The 21,926-nt window shown below is 30.4% G+C and overlaps 1 protein-coding gene across 4 annotated transcripts in view; it reads right to left on the bottom strand.

The window, feature by feature from the left end:
- Positions 1-21,926, bottom strand: part of dpp (decapentaplegic) — a 154,690-nt gene that overhangs the window by 7,412 nt on the left and 125,352 nt on the right. For all 4 annotated transcript variants that reach the window (XM_065500620.1, XM_065500617.1, XM_065500619.1 and 1 more), the window contains one exon: positions 152-1,393. In XM_065500620.1, coding sequence (XP_065356692.1) covers positions 152-1,379 — 1,228 coding nt within the window. In that variant the 5' untranslated portion in view covers positions 1,380-1,393. The remainder of the gene's footprint in view (positions 1-151; positions 1,394-21,926) is intronic.

Raw genomic sequence — 21,926 nt, 5'->3', positions numbered from 1 at the left:
TAAAAGCTTTTAACAATTTAAAAATGTATTTGCACTTCATCATAAAATATTCTAGCTAACATTTTGTATTATTTTTTGCCCTAAGAAACCTTCTATTCCTAACTAAAAAAAATATATATTTAAAAATCAAAATCAAAAAAAGAAAACTTACCTTGATGTGTAAAACTTCGCACGGTATTGGCGGATTTTGTTAGCAATCCAGGTTTTGGTATATTTACAGAATTCAATTCATGACCCATTATTTGGGCATACAATTGCTTCATGGCCTCTGGTATGACAATCTTGGAGCGATCAATTTTTGGCGGCCTCTTCATGTTGAACAGCGACAATAAACTGTTCTCAATTTCGACTAGAGTTGAGGGATCGGGTTTGGCCTTTTCGGCGATAACCTCCTGATTGCTAAAGGTGCGTGGTCCCTCATCGGGTATGACAGCATCCACTTGGGGCTCTTGAGATTCCACACTAATGGCACCATCATCATTTCGGGAAATGGCAACATCTAAATCCATGTTGGTGGAGGAGGATGAAGAATCTTCTTCTTCGTTAGATGAGGTGAAGGAGGAGGAGGAGGTGTGTTGAGATGTTGTTGCTGATGTTAAATTATCACTAAATGTTGTTGTTGTTTGCTGATGATGATGTTGCTGTTGTTGTTGTTGAGAGGCAGGTTGTGATTTATGTTGTTGATGGTGTTTATGATGATGATGATGTTGTTGGTGTTTATGGTTAGAGGAACTTTCTTTATTTAGTTGTGTATCCTCTTCTGTATGAATTTGAATTTGTTGTTGTGTGGTTTTTTGGTTTTGTTGTAAATTTTCATTTTGTTGTTGTTCTATTTCACTTTCTTTTAAAGCCATTTTGTTAAGATTTTTATTTAATTTCTTATTTTGTTGTTTTTTATTTTTATGATGATGATTCTTTTCAATCACTTCGTTTTCTAAATCGTTTATTTGTTCGATTTCTTCAATATTTTTTATTTCAATTATAATGTTTTTACTACTACTATCTGTATCTGTATTTGTATCAATATCAATTTGATTATTATCAATATTTTGCACTTGTTCACTTTTGCTTGTTGTTTTATCACTTTTATCACTTTTATGAGGTTTATACACAATGGTTTTATCAGCTTTTTCCTGTTCCGTTTGGAAGATGTTGTTGGGAAAATCCAATAGTTTTGTTGTTTTTGTGGTTGATGGCGGTTTTTGTATAAAGGCCGCCGCCGCCGTCGTAGACGTTGTAGCCGTGTGATTAAAATCCTTATTAATTGGTTGTATTGCTGTGATAAAACTCGATGATATATTATTATCCTCGGTGCTAGCAACTTGAACGATCGTTTGAAAAGTCGCCAGCACTGCGAGGAGTAGAAGCCATGCGCGCATGGTCGCTTGCAACTCTAAAACGATATAAAAACATGAACACACAGCGTTGTTAGTCAAAGGGTTAACACACAAGAACTAAAACTAAATTTGTAAAAATTATTCCAACAAACTTAAGACTGAATTTCAAAATGAATTGCTGTGTGCGAGTTTGCCAAAGATACACACAACACAGGCCACAATCAAACATACCCGCTAAATAACTCACTCAAGAGTACATAACACTCACTCACACTCACATCATATGTCGCCTCTCGCTTACTCTTTGGCAGAGTAAACGAGAGAGAGATTATTTGTTTAGAGAGCTAACTTGTCAACAGGTAATATATCTTTAAGCTACAGCAAATCTAGAAAACAATCTAGAAAATATCAGTTCTTTTTAGTAAATCTACTCAATTTATTAAAAAATACTCACTCTTGTTTGCTTACTCTTTTACTCAATGCTCTCCTAATATGCTCTTTTAGTTATAGATTTCTCTTAACTCTCATTTACTCTCTTACTTAGTTTCTAACTAGCTCTCTTTCTTTATGAGGACGTACGTTCATTCGTTAGAATGTTTGGAAAACCCCGTGACATTTTTCAATCATATTCCAACGTCATCCCTTCAGACAACAACAATTCAAACATTTTTATGATCTGTGTAAAAAAGGCCATATATAACTCAGTCGGACGGATATGTACCTGCTCTAATGCCGTTTTTCGAGTGTGTGTTTTATGGCCCCTGGTTGCACTTGCGCATTTAAACAACTTGTATTTAAATATATGAGTAGTGGTAGGATTAATAATTACAGGTACTTTCTTATTTCTATACCACGCACCTTCTCTAAATTCTAGATGGTATAAACGTATAAAAACTCATATTTTATATTTATTAAATCTCTTATGTATCTTCCTTTTAGCCAGCTCTCAGATCTCACACATATCACAGGGGTTTAATGTTTAGATTTAATATTTAAGTTCTTGTTTTTACAATTCCAGGTACTTTGTTTTACCAAACACTTGTTAAAATTGATTAGAGAATCTGTAGGAGATTTTTATTAAACACTTTACTATTGAAATCAAGGAGGCTTAATAATCCAGACAAAAGGTGTAATAATTTGTTTTTGTTCAATTCTTTTGAAATAAAATAGTGGCAAATTAGGTTTAGCGGAAGGGAACGTGTTACATATTTCAAAAGGGAACTGAGTATTTTTGTATTCTTATAGTAAATATCATAGAACTAAAAGGCGGAAATTAATTTAAAGGTGGCAAGAGTTAGGAAATATGGAGTCAAATTGAATTGTATATTAGAATTTAATATTCTAAGTAGTTCTCAGAGATCTTACTTTAAAAAAGTAAAAAAAAAATTAAAAAACAATTTCTTTACAAACAACAAAATAACAGATATTATCATATAAAATTTGTTATCTAAAAAATTAATGGAATGAAATGAGTTTGAATATCATTGGTTCAAAATATTGTTTTTTTTTTTTGTATTTTAGGAATAAATAAATTAAAATTTAATCTTTGGAAATTATTTTTTGGTTTATAAACAAATTTGATTTAAGTTTTCAAACTTACCTAAATAATGAGATTTTAGCAATTTGTTTTTGTTGACAATAATAGCCTGTTTCACAATATCGAATAAAATATTTCGTTCTCTTTCTAAGCAAAAGAAAACTGATTTTGGTTTCCCTAACTTCATATTTATGTGAACAAATCAGTTTTCTTTCGCTTAGAATGCGAACGAAATGTTTCATTCGATATTGTGAAACAGGCTATAAGTCAGAAATGTCATTATAATAGAAAAATACGGCAGCTTTACAAATTTACTTTAATTTAATTCATTACATTTCACTGTGTTTCGAAATTCGTAATAACTGGACAAAGTTATTTGTTGGTCAGAATACAGGACCCCCGAATTCATATACAGTGATTTGAAATCTCTAGCATAACGACTGAAATCGAAAAAACCTTAACACACGTTTTTCATTAAAACTTTTAACCCATTACTTGATTTTTTTGATCAAGTTACCTTTGTAAAACATGGCAGTTATTATATTTAATGTCAATTATGTTCATTTGTTGTTAATCTGATTAAAATGAGTGACGAGAAAAAACTGCGTACTAAAATTATTAAATATTTTCAACAAAACCCAACTTGGTGCTACAAAAATTTAGCCCAACAATTAAAGTTCTGACGTCAAACTGTTTACAATATTACCGGGAGAACTTGTTCGTTGAGAGAAAACCTGGTTCAGATAGAAGGAATGGTCCACATAATGTCTCTAAAGCCAATAAATAGAAAGCATTTTCAAAAGAGCTCCCAACACACCCGGTAGGAAAGCAGGTCCGGTTAGCGCAGTACTCGGTTTATTTGCTACGAAAAGAGTTCCTAATAGGAACTCTGCTAAACATTCAGAGGCCAAAGACAGAGCACGGAAATTTAAATAAATTTTTTTAAAAAAAATATACCTGCTGCATAATGGATGACAAAACGTTCTGGAAAATTTGTCGCAGCTTCCGGGTCAATATTTATACCCTACACCACCATGCGTTTGTGCAGATGTTTGTAACGCCCAAAAATATTAGTCTAACACCCACCTTAAAGTATACCGATCGACTTAGAATTACTTTCTGAGTCGATTAAACGATGCCCGTCCGTCTGGCTGTCCATATAAACCTTGTGCGCAGAATACAGGTCGCAATTTTGAAGATATTTCGATCAAATTTGCTACATATAGGTTTTTCGGCCCAAGGACCAAGCCTATTGAAACTGGCTGAAATCGATTTAATATTTCACCTAGCCCCCATACAAATGTCCTTCCGAAATTGGTCTTTATCGGTCATAAATGTTTAATTTATAAATGTATCTCCACAAATTTCGCTCCAAATAAGTTTTATATATACAAAATTCATGTCACCAAATTTTGTTACGATCGGTCCATAACTAGTCATAGCTCCCATATAGACCCGCTTCCGAAAATCACTTTAACGTGCATAAATCGCTTAATAATGTTTGTAAACTCACAAAATTCAACATAGTAAACTTTCATAGAGACACAAACCTAATTTCATGGTGATCGGTACATAATTGGTCATAGCCCCCATATAAGGCCCACTTCCGAAAATCACTCAAAAATGTAAATTATTGAAATTTTAAAAGAAAAATGTTTTTGCTCTTTTACTTAGTGTAGGGTATTATATGGTCGGGCTTGACCGACCATACTTTCTTACTTGTTTTATGTTGCTGATGCTCAAGGGAATGTTATAGAAAAGTTTAGAACCCAAAAGCAGAAAATTTTTCCAAAAAGTTCTTGGTATGGCAAGCAATATGCAATTGTGGCAAAAGAAACCAAACATTTTTTACAAAGGGCTCTATAAATTTATACCAATGAATGTTTACAAATGAGGATGCTTCCATTCTTAAGACTTCTTAATCGTCTTCTTATTGTGCAAGATAAATGAATATTCAATGAATATAAACTTTTTAATATAAGTGATATTCGGGAAGATAAATAATTAATTTGTTTAGAAAAATTCAATAAGTTATCTGAAACCAGACCTCGATATCTCATCTTATTAACAAATTCAACAAACACATCATTATTTCTGATATATGTACATACTGCCAGTATCAAATCCAAATCCCATTAACTTTGTCTTGATCGGGTTTACACGGAAACCATGCCCATGATGCAAAACTACGAAGGATGTAATTAACATTCTCCTCCAACACATCCAAAAATTCAGCATCAGAATAAGAAATATATTGGATATTGTCAGTATATACAAAGAGCAAACAGAAAACACTTTCTCATCACCTGTGGAATACCAATAATGATCAGTAGCGTGTGGGAAAGAGAAAACCCAACATTATGAGCCAATTTAAAAAGTAATTTTAAAAATACACAGAAAGTAATACAACATTCTTAAGGCTAAATAAAAACTGTTGGATCGAATCAGTCAAAGGATAACAGTAGAAAAGTAGTGCTATGACCACTTCGAAATCCCGATTAAGAGGGATGAATCAGCTATCTACAATCTATGTACACAATCATTTGGTATTTTAATAGGTGTGCCACAACTTTCGAAAGGCCTGTAAGTATCTAAATATGGCGTAGATTGTCCACTGCTGAAATCTGCCCAGATCATCACAGGGAACCTGTACCGAACGCAACTGATTCGTTTGAAGCTATCATTTGACAAAAAACGCTCAGAATATGAGGTCATACATGAAACTGTAAATTTCCATCATGACTTAGAAATTGGGAAGTTTTGCCTAACACGCCTTATAGTCCAGACCTTGCCCCGTCCGATTGCTATACGTTTCGATCGATGCAGAACGTTCTCTATCTTTTATACGCACTTTTGACCAGAATATCCGAAATTAGCTTGATTCGTTCTTGGGTTTTTAAACTTTTAGTTAAATTATTATTTGATCTTTATATTTTAAGATCGCTTAGGCAAAACAATAATGTTTGCTGGTTTCCAGAACAATACCATATATCCCCAAAATTTATAAAATTGTGTTGCCTATTCTCGGAAAAAAAATTCTATAATTTCATGTAATTATACCCTTCACCTTCGTGAGAAGGGTATATATAAGTTTGTCATTCCGTTTGTAATTTCTACATTTTTCATTTCCGACCCTATAAAGTATATATATTCTGGATCCTTATAGATAGCGGAATCGATTAAGCCATGTCCGTCTGTCTGTTGAAATCAGTTTTCTGAAGACCCCAGATATCTTCGGAATCCAAATCTTCAATAATTCTGTCAGACATGCTTTCGAGAATTTTGCTATTTAAAATCAGCAAAATCGGTCCACAAATGGCTGAGATATGAGGAAAAAACCAAGACAACCTCGATTTTTGACCTATATCTGGATTACTAAGACATTAATATAGACAATATGGATAGATATTTCAAAGACATTTACAACGACGTATATAAGACCATAGTAAGTTAGACCTACAATGGGTCAAAATCGGAAAAAAATTGTTAACCCGAATTTTTTTTTCAAAAAAAAAAAAAAATTTTTAAAATTTAAAAAAAAATAAATAATTTAAAATAACAATCGAAAATTTTTTTTCCAAAAAATGAAAAAAACAACTAAAAAAAATTTTTGTTTACCTAAAAATATTTAAAATGAAATGAAAAAAACAACTAAAAAAAATTAAATTTTGTTTACCTAAAAATATTTATAATTTTGAAGTATAATTTGGTGAAGGTATATAAGATTCGGCACAGCCGAATATAGCACTCTTACTTGTTTTTTATACATATCGGACTGGTTTACTCTAAAGAGAGTAAACTCAAAATTTAAAGATTTTCAGTAGAGGCAAAAAACTGTTTTTTTAACAGTTACAATTGTATTTTTTTGGCGAAAAAGTAGAGAAAATGATGTAAGATTTTTACAGTGGGTAGATATGACCACTGTACATCGATTTATTGCAAAAAAAGTGAAAATTTAAAACATTTAGTTGACTCTCTTTAGAGGAACAAAAAATAATGAAATAATGACCATTACCAAAAACTATTTTAAGTGGAAAGGGAAAAATTATATTAATTTTAAACTTTAATTATTTGCGAATTCTAAGAAATCTATTAATTTAAAATAAATAAAAATTTCCAAAATCCCAGAAAAAACAATTTCTGGGAAATCAAAAAAATATAAAAACTGAATTGATTTTCAATTAAATTTTAATATTTTTATCACTTAATGTTTAAAGAAAAATTCCTTGTCAACCTGTTTCTAACACTTCAGTGTAGCAACTGCTCTATGCTTTTAGGCTAAAGTACCTTGAACTCTTAAAAATACTTTCAGTTTATTTAAAATTTCAGAATATTTTACGCAATTTTTTTTTTTCATTTTGTATGAATTGAAAAAGGTTAAACATGTAATCTTTCATAGCATTTGTATTATAAACAGATACAATTTATTTATTATTTACAACAAAAATAAACATTAAGAACAAGCTAAAACAAGATTTAAAATCACACAATAAATGAAAATAAAACAAGTAAGAGTGCTATATTCGGCTGTGCCGAATCTTATATACCCTTCACCAAATTATACTTCAAAATTTTAAATATTTTTAGGTAAACAAAATTTATTTTTTTTTTCCAGTTGTTTTTTGAATTTTTTGGAAAAAAAAAATTTTCGATTGTTATTTAAATTTTTTTTTTTTAAATTTAAAATTTTTTTTTTAAATTTTAAAAAAAATTTTTAAATTTAAAAAAATTTTTTTTCGTTTTTTAAATTTTTTAAAAAAAAAAAAAAATTCGGGTTCAAAATTTGTTCCCGATTTTGACCCATTGTAGGTCCAACTCACTATGGTCTTATATACGTCGTTGCAAATGTCTTTGAAATATCTATCATTAGATATCCATATTGTCTATATTAATGTCTTAGTAATCCAGATATAGGTAAAAAAATAGGTCAAAAATCGAGGTTGTCTTGGTTTTTTCCTCATATCTCAGCCATTTGTGGACCGATTTTGCTGATTTTAAATAGCAAAATTCTCGAAAGCATGTCTGACAGAATTATTGAAGATTTGGATCCCGAAGATATCTGGGGTCTTCAGAAAACTGATTTCAACAGACAGACAGACAGACAGACAGACGGACAGACAGACAGACAGACAGACAGACAGACAGACAGACAGACAGACAGACAGACAGACAGACAGACAGACAGACAGACAGACAGACAGACAGACAGACAGACAGACAGACAGACAGACAGACAGACAGACAGACAGACAGACAGACAGACAGACAGACAGACAGACAGACAGACAGACAGACAGACAGACAGACAGACAGACAGACAGACAGACAGACAGACAGACGGACATGGCTTAATCGACTCCGCTATCTATAAGGATCCAGAATATATATACTTTATAGGGTCGGAAATGAAAAATGTAGAAATTACAAACGGAATGACAAACTTATATATACCCTTCTCACGAAGGTGAAGGGTATAAAAATTTGCTCTAAATTATATAATGATGATGATCATCGTATAGAGTTTTTATTTATTTATTATTTATGGCTTTTTTTTTTTTGAAAATTTATTATGAAATCTTTTATTATCAATTTCTTGTTTTGTGTTTGTATATTTTGTATTGTTTTACTTTTTTTTACAATTTAATAATTCTATTATTGATTGTTATGACTTTTTCTAAGAATATTATTGAGTCTTTCTTAAGATTTCAACAAATTATAACATAAAAATTTTATGAAAATATATAAAAAAAGGAAAACAAAAGAATTGTTTTTTAATATAAAGTATAAAAAGAGAACTCCTATTTGAAGTGTGAGAGTTTGCTTGTGTCTCTTTATTAAATAGTTTTCTTTTTTTGTTTTCATTTCAAATGATCGCGGATTTATGTTTGTTTGTATGTGTTTTTTTCCAATTTTCCATTTTCTGTTTTTGTTGTTGTTTTTTAACATTGTTCTTTGTTTTGTTTTGTCTGTAGAGAAATTACCGTTGTAATGACAACAACACAATTACTACAGTTCATTATTTGTGTAACAATGTTGTTGTAGCACCTCTCATCTCTCCCAAATACAGACAGACACACACGTTCCTAAAGTGTTTTAGAGCAAAAAAAAAAAGAAAAATAGCAACAACAACAATAAGAAAACAACTGTTAAAACTAATAATTCACGTGTGAAAACAAATAGTGAATTTTGTCACATTTTCTCTGGTTTACCAATTGTTGTTGTTGCTTTTGCTGCTGCAGTAGTTACTTATTGTTAACAGTGTTTGTTGTACAGATAACTGGGAAATAGTAGTTGTTTAAGAATGTGTGAACTGGACTAAATACCAAATCGTATATTCGGTTATCTGGTTATCGGTATCGATATATTGGCTCCTAGAGCAGAAAAAGGGTTTTACTTAAATGTTGAGACTACAAAATAAGTGATTAATTTTTTATTAAACTCCTAATACAGGAAAAAATTTGCTACTTTAATGAAGAAAACGAAAAATACCTTAGCCTTTATAACGACTAAAGGGAATAATTTTTTAAAATCCTGGCGTTGAGTGATAGATTTTATGGAAAACAAAAACCAAAATATCAAAATCAAGGCCAAAATTTCTATGAGTTGCGAATTATCATGAAAACAAATAAAATTTTTCCTGTTCCCCGAAAAATATTTTTGCAGGATTTTGGAGATTTTTTTTCTTATTCCCATAAATTTAAGAAAATTTACAACTTTTTTTTTAATTTGTATGACTATGCAAACATTTAAAGTTTAAAATTGATAAAAATTTTTTCATTTCCCCAGAAAAATTTTTTCTGGGATTTTATGAATTGCTTGGAGTATATCTGGGAATTGACACAATTTCATTATTTTTCATACAGTATTTATATAATTACTAGAATTTTTAAAAATGTTTCCCTCAAATTGCTAAAAAAATTTATGAAATTTTGGGGATTTATTTTATTTGTTTTAGGAATTGTGAAAACTATTTTTTTGTTGATTTTATTAAATTTAAGGATATAAATGAAGAATTTTAATATATTGTTTTTAATTTTTTTCTATTGTAATTTTCTGATATTTTGGGAATTTGTTTTTATATATATGGGAATTCGGATAAATTATTTATTTATTTATTGAAAATATTTTATTTAACAAATTTTGGTTTTGCAAACCCTGACAAAAAATTTGACCTCAAGTTTTCAGTCAAAATTCTTTCTCACAAATTTGGCCAAATGTCATCAGGTTTAAATATTCAGTTGATATGTCATCCTTTTGCTTTGTTTAAACTAATTTTTTATCAAATATTTGAAGAATAGTTACGGGTTTTTAACATATGTGCATAATAAAAATCGAAAATTTGTTGGTCAAGCGAAATTTCCTATAAAGTACCTTCTTTTACCCCTCCTCTCACTAATTACTTAATACCAAAACAATTTGCTAATTTTTTTTTACCCCCGTTAATCTCTTAAATTTTTCTGTTAATTTGTTTAAACATTTTGTATACTTTTTAGTTAAGTTTTTTTTCTTGATTTCTGTGAAATTGTTTATCTTACCAACACCATCATCACCAACCATACAAAGTTTTAAATATCGAAATTTTTCTACGATTTAAGTTTAAACAAATTGATTGTTTTGTATTTTTCGTATTTCAGTTTCATGAAAAAAAAAAGAAAAATTGTTTATAAATTTTTATTTAATAAACAAATGATTTCTGTTTAAGTACACAAAACATAAAGAAATAACAAATTCCGCATAAATACAAACGAAAATTAAGTACTCAATTCAAGGTGTTTTGAAAATGCGCCAATTTTGTACGGGATTTTGATTTTAAAAGAACGTATAGACAGAAATTTTAAAGAATTTTCTTAAAAATTTAGATATAATTTAATTCAAATTTAATCACTTTTCAAAACGTTTCCCAAATTGTTAAAACCTTTAAAGTTTTATTACTCTCCTTTCTCTTATTCTTCCAAAATTTGCTCTCTATTTTATTAAACTAATAATTTCATAACTGTGTGAAATTTTTCTCTAGTTTAGAGTTATTCGATCTAATGGAATTTCCCCTAAACCATGAATACTTTTTATATACCGTTTGTTATTTAACACTTTTAGCAAGACGTGTGTTTATATGGGTTAAGTTTTGATGACCTACTTGTTATTTTATGGGTGATAGCTGATTTTTGCTTTAGCGGGTATTTCCCTGGAATTCAACAATGATAGACGCTGAAAGAGAGAGTTAATAAAGTTATAAAATGTACCTGATTCTTAGACACGCACACAATTTGTACTATTTTATTATAGTGTCTAACAAAAATAAAATAAATATTATTGTAGGTGACAACTGTTAAATAGTAATTCACGTGTGGCGGGGAAATTCCTGATAAAAAAACTCAGTTTGTATAATAGTAAAGAATGTAACCAAAGGAAAGAGAAAAATTTGATGATCAATATTTCAAATGAAAGGTAATTAATTCTACTTAGATCTGCGCAGAGAAAATAGATTCGTAGTAGCAACCGAATTTGTTGCCGAATGATTCGGATGCAAACATACAATTTTTTGGTTCCATTAACAGAAAGTTAGATGGTTTGTGCAGTTCAAAAGTGATGAGTTTGACACGGAAGACAAATATCGCCTAGGCCAGCCAAAAAAGTTTGAATACCAAGAATTTTGTTTAAACAATCATAATCAGCGAAGCTTTTTGCTTGTATGCAGATGGGAATCGAACCCACAATGCTGTGATTGATAGCCCAACATACTACCGCTAATTCTATCGGAGCACATGGAGGCATTACTCTTTGAAGATTGTTGTCAAACTCAAATTGTTGGCAGCTACTCCATCAGCAATTTCCAAACGTTTGCGAGCTGTAGACTTCATCCAAAAGCTGGGAAATTGGCTACCATACAAATTGAAGTTGAGAGACCTTGAAAGGCGAAAATCATTTTTGCACCGAATCATTATTTGCGATGAAAAATTGATCCATTACGATAACCCGAAGCGTAAGAGATCGTATGTGAAGCCCGGCCAAACAGCCGAATCGACAGCAAAGCCAAAAGTCCGTATAATAACAACAGAAATACCAGTTAAAAACTATTTAGAAAGAAGTGGTTGGGAAGTTTTGCTTCACCCGCCTATTACTTCAGACCTTGCCCCATTGGACCACCATTTATTTAAATCGATATAGAACACTGTCTCTGGGATAGGCTTCACTTTGAAACAGAGTGTACCCGAAATTTTCTTGATTCGTTTTTGGCCTCAAAAGATGAGCAATTATTTTGGCTCGGAATCCATATATTGCCAGATAGATGTAAAAAGGTCATAGCTAGCAATAGCCGATACAAATGCTTCAAAATAAAAGCTACAAATTTGAAAAAATTCTGCATTTTTAAGTCATACAAATTTTGGATTTATTTTACCGATAATTTAAAGCAATTACTAATCTCTAATATAAAATAAGCCATTATCAACCCAGTAAAAACTATATTAGTTCCAAAACTAGTAGAATGCCCCCATAGACTACTAAGGGTTGCAGGTTCGATGCCCGCCAAAGACTCTGAGTATATGTGCAGACAAGCAAAACGCTTTAATGTTTGTTTTAAAAAAGTTTTAAAATGGTTGCATATAGCCAATACATGTTCTAGTTTAGAGATCCGACCAATTATTTTTGTTTGAAATTGTCATCCTCAGAACTAGTTCTACGGAATCCCTAAACGACAAACTGTTCTCATTTAGAAAGGAAGTGTGTAGTTCGTTTGTCAGTGGATTTTGTGGGAAATTGTCACACATTTGGAATTAGTTGATAAGAGCAACTAGCATATACATATCACTTCCAGAATCGGTTCTAAAGAAGCGTTGCGCAGCTAGCAAAAGTTATTTGAAACGATTCTGGAGCCACTTCTTCAATAAATAATTTTACTTTAACAACTAAAAAAAGTATTTGCTATAAAAAAAAATAAAAATTACTAGCATAACGCTCAACTATTGTTCTAAATTTGAGAATTGGTAAGTTGACCTTTTAAATTTTAAAAAATATTTAAAAAAATTCTGAAATTTCTCAACCAAAACCGAAATTACTTTTTCTCTTATTTAATACCTAAATATTCTCAAACAAAAACTATAAGGTTTTTTCCTCTACTACTCTCAAAAAATCAAACCACAAACATTGTTTTTTTTTTTGTCGTAACTCCTGAAAATAAACGCACATTTTAAAATTGTACTTGTAATAGTAGTTTTAGTTTAGTTTAGTGTTTCCACTCACTGTGTGTATCTGTGTGTATTACTATTACTGTATGTATCTGTGGATGTAGTATGTAAGTAGTTGTGATAAGATAGATTTTAATCTTTATGTGAAAAACAACATGTAATTTGTTGTCTTGGTTTTTTTTCTGTTTACCTCAATCAATATTGTATGTTTTTGTAATAAATGCATTACTTTGTAGTTGTTGTTGTTTTTTAATATGTTTTTTAAAAAATACAAAAAAAATAAAATAAAACAGTAATAGAAAAACACAACATTAAGTGTTGCTCTAACAACACATTTTATGGATAAAGTAAGAAATATAGATACAAATATTGTTACTCTAGTAACATAAACTACTAGTACATGGACAAAGTAAACATTTACAACTGCATGAATACTAGTACTTCATCTACTTCTACTGTTGGCTGTCGTGAAACCATAGTCTGTGAACAATTGATTGAGTGAGATTAGCAGCTAATTGAAAGAGTTAATTCTTAAGCAGATTAAATATTTGTTTGCACATATACATTTTTTGTTGGATGTTCAAATTTTTTTTTAGTGATGCAGCATAATAGAAAACACCTTAGAAAACACAACCATTGAATATTTGAGTAGAGTTATTTAATAATCTTTCCACACCGATACAGATACTAATAACTAGTTTTTTCTTAAATGAAAAATATTTTAAAAAACAAGAAAAAGAGCTATATTCGATATATGTTCTCCAAACTATACATTAAAATAAAAATTTGAAATAGTTTTAGGTAAACAAAATTTAAATGTTTTTTAATAAATATTTAAGAAATTTTTTTTTAATTTCTTAATGAACAAATTTCATGACAAATTTTTTTTTAATTTATTATTGAAAATTTTATCATAAATATTTTTTTTCTAAAAAAAATTCGGGTTAAAAAATATTTTTCCCGATTTTGACCCATTACACTATGCAACAAATAAAGATTTTTGGAAAAACACAAGATCATGACAGTATAGGTTCAACTCTACTACCAAAGGGTAGTAAAACCCTATACTCAGTTTGTCCATTTTGGTGACCGATTTTTTTTTATGAGCCCCCAAAGTTTCTGAAAATCAGTGGGGCCTCTAAAAAAAGTGTCATCAGTTTTTTGGTTTACAGCTAATTCAGTCTTTGTGATACGACTTAACTTTATATGGCAATAATATAGCTAAGAGTCCGCCAAATATATTTTGTTAAAATTTTTTTCCAAAAAATAGCTTTTTCGTGCACTTTTGTTGAAAAAATATAGGAAGAAAAATTGATTTTTTTTACTTTTTTTAGAATAATTTGCAGGGACTCCTAATTTTTCAATAACAATATTTTGCAAAATTGTAGCTACGGTAAATTTGAATAAATCTTGAGAACATATCAATGCAATACGAACATATCTAGGCATTCTAAATAGCTGTCAAAACTCACTTTGTAGCTTAAAAATTTTAGTTTTTAACTATGTTTTGACTCTAAAACAAAAATTTTTTGTTAAAAATGTATATTCGAGTGTATACTTATCTATTGTGCTGGAATAACGAAGAATGGCCAAATCATTATCGGTATGATCCGGGCGCATCACTTTATCCAATCCTGATCACGCAAGACCGGCTTGATGCAAGATATGAAAAAACATTAAATTTTTTTAAAGTTGGCAAGGTTTGTGGAGCTTCTGAAGAGTAAATATAAGCTTTTTGTATAGTTTTTTGATATCGGCGGAAACCTTATGACTTGGAGATTGACATTTTATTTTGAAATTAATTAATTTTGTGTTCTTTCGGACGTAATTTACCTTAAAAACTAATAATATTATAAAATGGTGATTTTCCATAAAGAAAAATAAAAACTTTGAATTAATGTAAAATTTGAACAGTTACAGATATCACAATAAAATTTGGAAGTAATATAGATCTAAATGTTCTTAAGTCAATGGCATCACTAATGTTGCCATTCTTTGTTTTCAAACATCGAAATTCCTAAAACGAGGAAAATGTGTTCCTAAAACTGAGTTTTTTAGAAAATAGCCCACTTTGGCGTTATTTACAGTATGATAGTAAAAACGTTTTGTATGTATATAAACAACATATAGGGTTATACAAATATGAAGAGTTTTTGAGGATCGGTGCTTTGCGTTTTTAGAATTTTTTACTCAAACCTAAAATTTTGTTTCAAAATTGGCCAAGTTTGGATAGGGCTGGGGGGTACAATGTCCGCTTAAGATAGTCAAATTTTACTTTGTACATTTTTGCATTAAGTTCTCTTTCCAGATCATAAAAAAATGTATATAGCCACGAAGAAAATTAGTTTTTTATAAAAGAAAAAATATGGTGACCTTTTTGGGAAAAATTTAAAAAACACACGCATACAAAGTTGAAATATATAAAAAGATGCTTCAACTTTGGATGCGTGTAACTTTTTATAGGGACGAAATAATTGTTATCAGGTTTGTTTTATTTTCTTTAGAATTTTATCGCAAATATATGTACGTCGTATATAAAAAACAAATTACGACCTTTCGTAGGCCCATCATATATAAAATACCAAAAAAAGATCGAGCAATATTTTAAAAAAATAATTAAACCTTAATATCTCTTGAACTAAAACATATAACCTACAGATAAAAACATATTTTTGTATACCTTCTCAAGGACTATCTATATTTTAAATTTCAGCTCATTCGGATCATTAATGGCTTTTTGGCGATTTTTTTTAAATGTGCGACATTGAGGGTCCACTCACTGATCCCCATTCCGAACACCTCAGCCGAGTAAATAATACAGCACAACATAGAAGTGTGGACTTGGTCATACTATTTTAACAAAAAATATTTGTTTTAGCGTCGAAAAATAGTAAAAACGTAAATTGTTAAGGTACAAAGTGATCTTTATGTGCTATTTAAGGTGACTAGATGCGTTCAGAATGCATTGATATGTTCTCAAGAGTTGTTCAGCTTTTCCGTAGCTACAACTTTGCTAATCCAGATGTGGTGAAATAGGAAATTCCTCTCCCCTCCCAAAACCGAAAAGCTTTCATATAAAAAAGGAATAAAAAGAAAAATGTAGAACAAATTTTAATTATACCCCCCCCAAATGGTTGACCTGGATCCGCGCCTGGTATAATTAGGTTAACATATTTGAATATACAGTGAGCCTCAAAAGTTAGTATACACCAAAAAATATTTGATTTTTTTAAGATAATGAAAATCCTAAAATTTATTCATCGATTAAAATTTGAATGTTTCGGTTTGTTGGAGATTGAGTTGAATAATAGATTCGGTTGTGAAAAAAAATTTAAGTCGGACTATAGTGATTTTCATGATCCTAAAAAAATCAAAAACAATTCGGGGGTGTTTACTCACTTTTGAGGCTGTGTGTACTTTTATTTATTGGTTGCATCTATATATTGGGTGTATGACTTAAAAAATCCGGGATTTTTTAAAATTTTTTACTTTTATTTTGAAACATTTGTACAATATAAATTTATTCAAAGTATTGGCCGTTGTTAGCAATGACATTTTTCCGTCTTTCTGGCAACATATGGATTCCGAGTCAAAGCCTCATCTTTTGGGGCCAAGAACGAATCAAGTCAATATAGGATAATTTGTTCCAAAGTGAAGCGTATTCCAGAAAGAGAGCGTTCTGTATCGATCGAAACAAGTAGTAGTTGGACGAGGCACGGTCTGGACTATAAGGCAGGTTAGGCAAAACTTCCCAACCGCTTAATTCTCAATACATTTTAAGAGGTATTGCAACATGTGACCGAGAAACATGAAGGAACATTACGCTTTCATGTCTGGTCGTTGCATATTCTGGGATTTTTTCAGCAAATGCTTGTTTCAAACGAATCAATTGCGTTCGGTATAGCTTCCCTGTGTTGGTCTGGTCAGATTTCAGCATAATATAATAATAGATGGGACCCGTTTGCTCCCACCAAATACAGAGCATTACCATAGCGCCATGGATATTTGGCTTTGATGTCGATTCGGCTGGTTGGCCGGGCTTCACATGCGATCTCTTACGCTTCAGGTTATCGTAATGGCTTCATTTTAACCGCAAGTAATGATTCGGTGCAAAAATGATTTTCTTTTATAACGTTCATGCAAAATCGTTTTTGAAGGTCTCTCATCTTCAATTCATATGGTACTCAAGTTCACTGCTTTTGTATGAATCCTGCTGTTTGCAAACGTTTTGGAATTGCTGCTTTAATAGCTCCCAATGATTTTGCAAACTATTGTTGAGTTTGACAACAATCATGATAACAATCATGGATTAACACCTCCAATTCTTGATCTTCAAACATTTTTGGCTCTCCTGGGCGATCTTTGACTTTCGTATCAAAATCACCACTTCTGAACCGAACAAGCCATCTCTCGCTCGTTGAAACCGATGGAACACATTCACCATAAGCTTTAATTAGCAATCGGCGTGCTTCAGCGGCATTTAAAGAAGTAAAGCAAAACTTCCCGCATATGACTCTTTTTTGGTACAAAAACCGTCATGCTCCTATATAATGCAAAACATTATATCTTTATTCTTTTGAAGTTCTGTTTTTAAAAGATAATATTAAACTATTAAACACATTTTCTCTTTAGAAAAAAGTAACAACAAACCACTTAATTTCCATTGTTTTGACTTCTCTTCAAATAGTTTTCCCTGCACTGCTCTTTTAAACACACTTATTAAACATTTAATTTTCTTTTATCTTTAAATATTTTATAAATTCTTTTAGGTTTGTCAATCAAGGCCGATCATAAAATACCCTACACTTAGTACAAGTAAAAAAACTGTTTTCGTTTAAAATTTCAATGATTTGTTATTCATAAGTGATTTTCGGAAGTGGGCCTAATATGGCAGCTATGACTAATGCTGTAACGATCGCCATGAAATTTAAACTTGTCATTTCTTTTTATATGAAACTTATTTTTGTTGAACTTTATGTGGATTATAAAATTGTTAAGAGATTAATGATCGTTAACGTGTTTTTAGGAAGAGGGCCTTTTTTGGAAGCTATGATCAATTATGGACCGAACGCCATCAAATTAGGTCGGGTGATTTCCATCTATTTTATACATATTTGTGTTGAATTTTATTTTGATACCGGCATTCTTAAGATATTTATGCTCTTTAAGGTGAATTTCGGAAGTGGGCATTACGTGGGAGCTATGATCAGTTATGAATCGATCGGCACAAAATTTTTAAATATGAATTCTTCTTATACCAGACATATTTTTGGAGAAGTTTGTGTGGATACCAAATATACATCAGATATCTATGACAACAAAGTCTTATTTCGCATAATGTTTACAAGGACAGTCAGCAAGACGAACAGACGGACAGAAGTACATCGTTATATCAACTCAGAAAGTTATTCTGAGTCGATAGGTATGTTACAAACATCAACATAATACCCTCCATACTATGATGATGTAGGGTATAAAAATTAAAACAATCATCATCATTATTTTCATTGTCAATCAATAGAAATACAGTATATTTTTTTAAACTGCCCCTTAACGGAAATGAAATTTATAACTATTTAAACAAAAATTTACTGACACTTTTTACATAAGTTTAAGTGTAATTTCCAATCATTTGAAATAAAATGCCGGTATTTTGTAGAGGCTTTTCTGTTTAAGCATTTTAAATTCAATTTGAAATTGTAAGTGGTTTCATTTTAATTTTAAGTATGATGGTATAATAAACAATTATTGTATTTTAGTGATAATATTTCTTTATACTTAAATATTTAGTTTAGATTTTAAGTTTTAGATTATCATTGGGGCTTATGTTATTTGAAATGATTTTTTTTTGGGGGGAGAAATAAAATATTTGATTTGTTGAAATTTATTGATATTTAAGATAAGAAGTGAAGATATTTTTTAAAGAGGAAGTTAATTTATTTTAGTTTAAAAGAATAAGGTTTGTGATTTGAAGTATATTAAATCAATATTCCGACAAAGAGAACATTTTATTTTAACATTTATTAATGTAAAGCAGTGGTGGGCAGTCTAAGTTACCACATGCCGAACATGATCGTGTTTTTTTACCTTGAAAGTAATATGTTATTTTAATCCATATTACAGGTTCTCTCTATGCCTGTCACTGGTTTAAATCATATCTAGAACATGAGTGTTTTCATACAATTCACCTTAGGTTGCACAAGATCCGAAGACTATATTCGCGATCCAGGAACTGTATAAATTTTCATGCATCTGCAGTGTAATGAATCTTATAACTCAGTTTGCCCTATTATAGATCTGAGATATCTTTTCGATGTTTTAAGTAAAATAAATCTGGAGTCAGAAGCCTATTTTATTTTAGGGAAATTCTCCAATATACTTTTCATATTTTGCAAACTTCTTTTCTTAATATTTATATGGCTTTTGTTGTCTTAATGAAATGCTGTTAAAAACATTTTGAACATACTAAATACATGTTAAAAGCTTCTGCATATTTTATGTAATTAGATCTTGAGCTACTAATTTAAATTGAAGAAATTATACCACAAAAATTTGCTGATAGCACAAGATTGCTACATTTTGTAACATACAAAGAAGTACAAATCGAAATTTACAGTAAAGGGTTATAGAAATGAAAACTTCTTAATAAATTTTTACTTTACTTAAAAACTTTGTAAAGGGTGTCATAGAATTCTCACAAAATTTTAGTTTGCCGTGTAGTAAATTATTGAAAAGAACTGTTTGTTAGTAAAATTTGAGCAGCAATGCTTTCTTATTGTTCAATAATATTTCAAAAATAAGGAAAGTTTGTCGGCCAAAGTATGCACATTTTCATCTTGCTGTCAGTGTTAGTCTTCAAAATTGCAGTATTTGTGATTCTGAGCACCCATATGTGATTGTTGCAAATCAATTGCATCCTCAATGTGTCAGTCACTGTTTGGTGTGGATTTTATGCTGGAGTCTTCATTGAACCATACCATCTGCGAAAATGAGGCTGGTCCAGTAGTGACTGTTACTGATGCTCGATATCGAGGTACGATAGCAGAGATTTTTCTCTAAATTAAATGAACTCAAAATAGGAACTCAAATTGGACCGTATAAATACGTACGATTGGACTTTATAAAGTCCTACATATAGATTCATCAATACTAAGAACAATGATTATTCTACATAAATACCAACGATTAGACTTTATAAAGATGAATGATTAGACTGTTCAATGATCAACGATTGGACGGTATAAAGACCTACGATTGAATCTGAAATTGGATTGTATAAGGTCATACCGTTGGTATCTATAAAGACCTATGATTTCAGTTGAAATTGGACTGTATAAGGCCCTACGATTGAGACTGAAATTAGACTGTATAAAGTTCTACGATTGGACTGTAGAAATACCTACGATTGAAGCTGAAATTGGACTGTATAAAGATCTAAGATTTAAGCTGAAATTGGACTGTATAAAGACCAACGATTGCAGCTAAAATTGGACTGTACAAAGTCCTGAAGCTGAAGTTGGACTGCATAAGGTCCTACGATTAGACTATTATATAAAGAACTACGATTGGACTGTATAAAGTCATACGATTGAACTGTATGAAATCAAATTGTACTGTATAAATTGTATATAGACCTTCTATTGAACTGTATAAAGACCTACGATTGCAGCTGAAATTGGTCAGTATAAAGACCTACGATTGCAACTGAAATTGTACTGTATAAAGACCTACGATTGCAGCTGAAATTGGACTGTATAAAGACCTTCGATTGGTCTGTATAAAAACCTATGATTGAAGCTAAAATTGGACTGTATAAAGACCTACAATTGCAGCTGAAATTGGACTGTATAAATACCTACGATTGCAGCTGAAATTGGACTGTATAAAGACCTTCGATTGGTCTGTATAAAAACCTATGATTGAAGCTAAAATTGGACTGTATTAAGACCAATGATTGAATTGTAAAAGACGGATAATTGGACTGTATAAAGACCAACAATTGAATTGTAGAAATACCTTCGACCTATTATCGAAACTGAAATTCGACTGTATAAAGATGAAGCAGAAAAGGACTGTATTAATTAAAAATGAGATAATCAAAAAAGTATATAGCCCTATCATTAAAAAAATATAAAACCCTCCTTTAAATTTTAACACAGATTAATTATCAAAAGTTATAGCAATTTAATCAGGTTTAAATAGATGCCAAGAGGGGACGATTAAGGCTTTAGCTCACCTTTGGGTTAATGTTTGAATTTTTCAATTATGTATCAAGTTTAAAAGCTGATATATTGGTATTGACAGATGATATAAAATAAATTTAAACGCTGTTTTGTTATTTTAACTAGGCTACTGCTAAAAATAAGAATTTTTTTGTGAGAAAGTCGTATTTATATATTTACAACATTGTGGTGATATAGTTGCCCAATTCACAATTGATGTCGTAGTGTTGTAGCATTATATGTCATAAATATTTTTCAAACTAATTTTTCGAAACAAAAACAAAACATTAATAAATAAAATTACGACATACAACGATATAATGCTACGACACCAATTGTGAATTGTGCAAGTATATTGTTAAGAGTCCTAATTTCTGCTTGTATGAGTTGTTTTTAATAAATTTTCAAAATTTCCTCAAAATCCCTTTAAATATGTCTGACACTGTAGAGCAAATGCAAAAAATAAAATAAAAAACTTCAGCAAAATCAATGACAAATTAAATTCCTCATTAAAATTAAAACAAGACTATTAAATACAATACAATATATATGTAGATACAATGAAAGAAATATGCGGATAAAATAACACAAGTGTCTAATATATAAAATTACGAAAATAAATAAAAAAAAAACTGAATATTTTTTC

Source organism: Calliphora vicina, chromosome 2 (assembly GCF_958450345.1).
Source record: "Calliphora vicina chromosome 2, idCalVici1.1, whole genome shotgun sequence".
Taxonomy (NCBI): Eukaryota; Metazoa; Arthropoda; class Insecta; order Diptera; family Calliphoridae; genus Calliphora; species Calliphora vicina.
The sequence above is the reverse complement of the archived record's forward strand: the minus strand, read 5'-3'. Positions and strand labels throughout refer to the sequence as shown.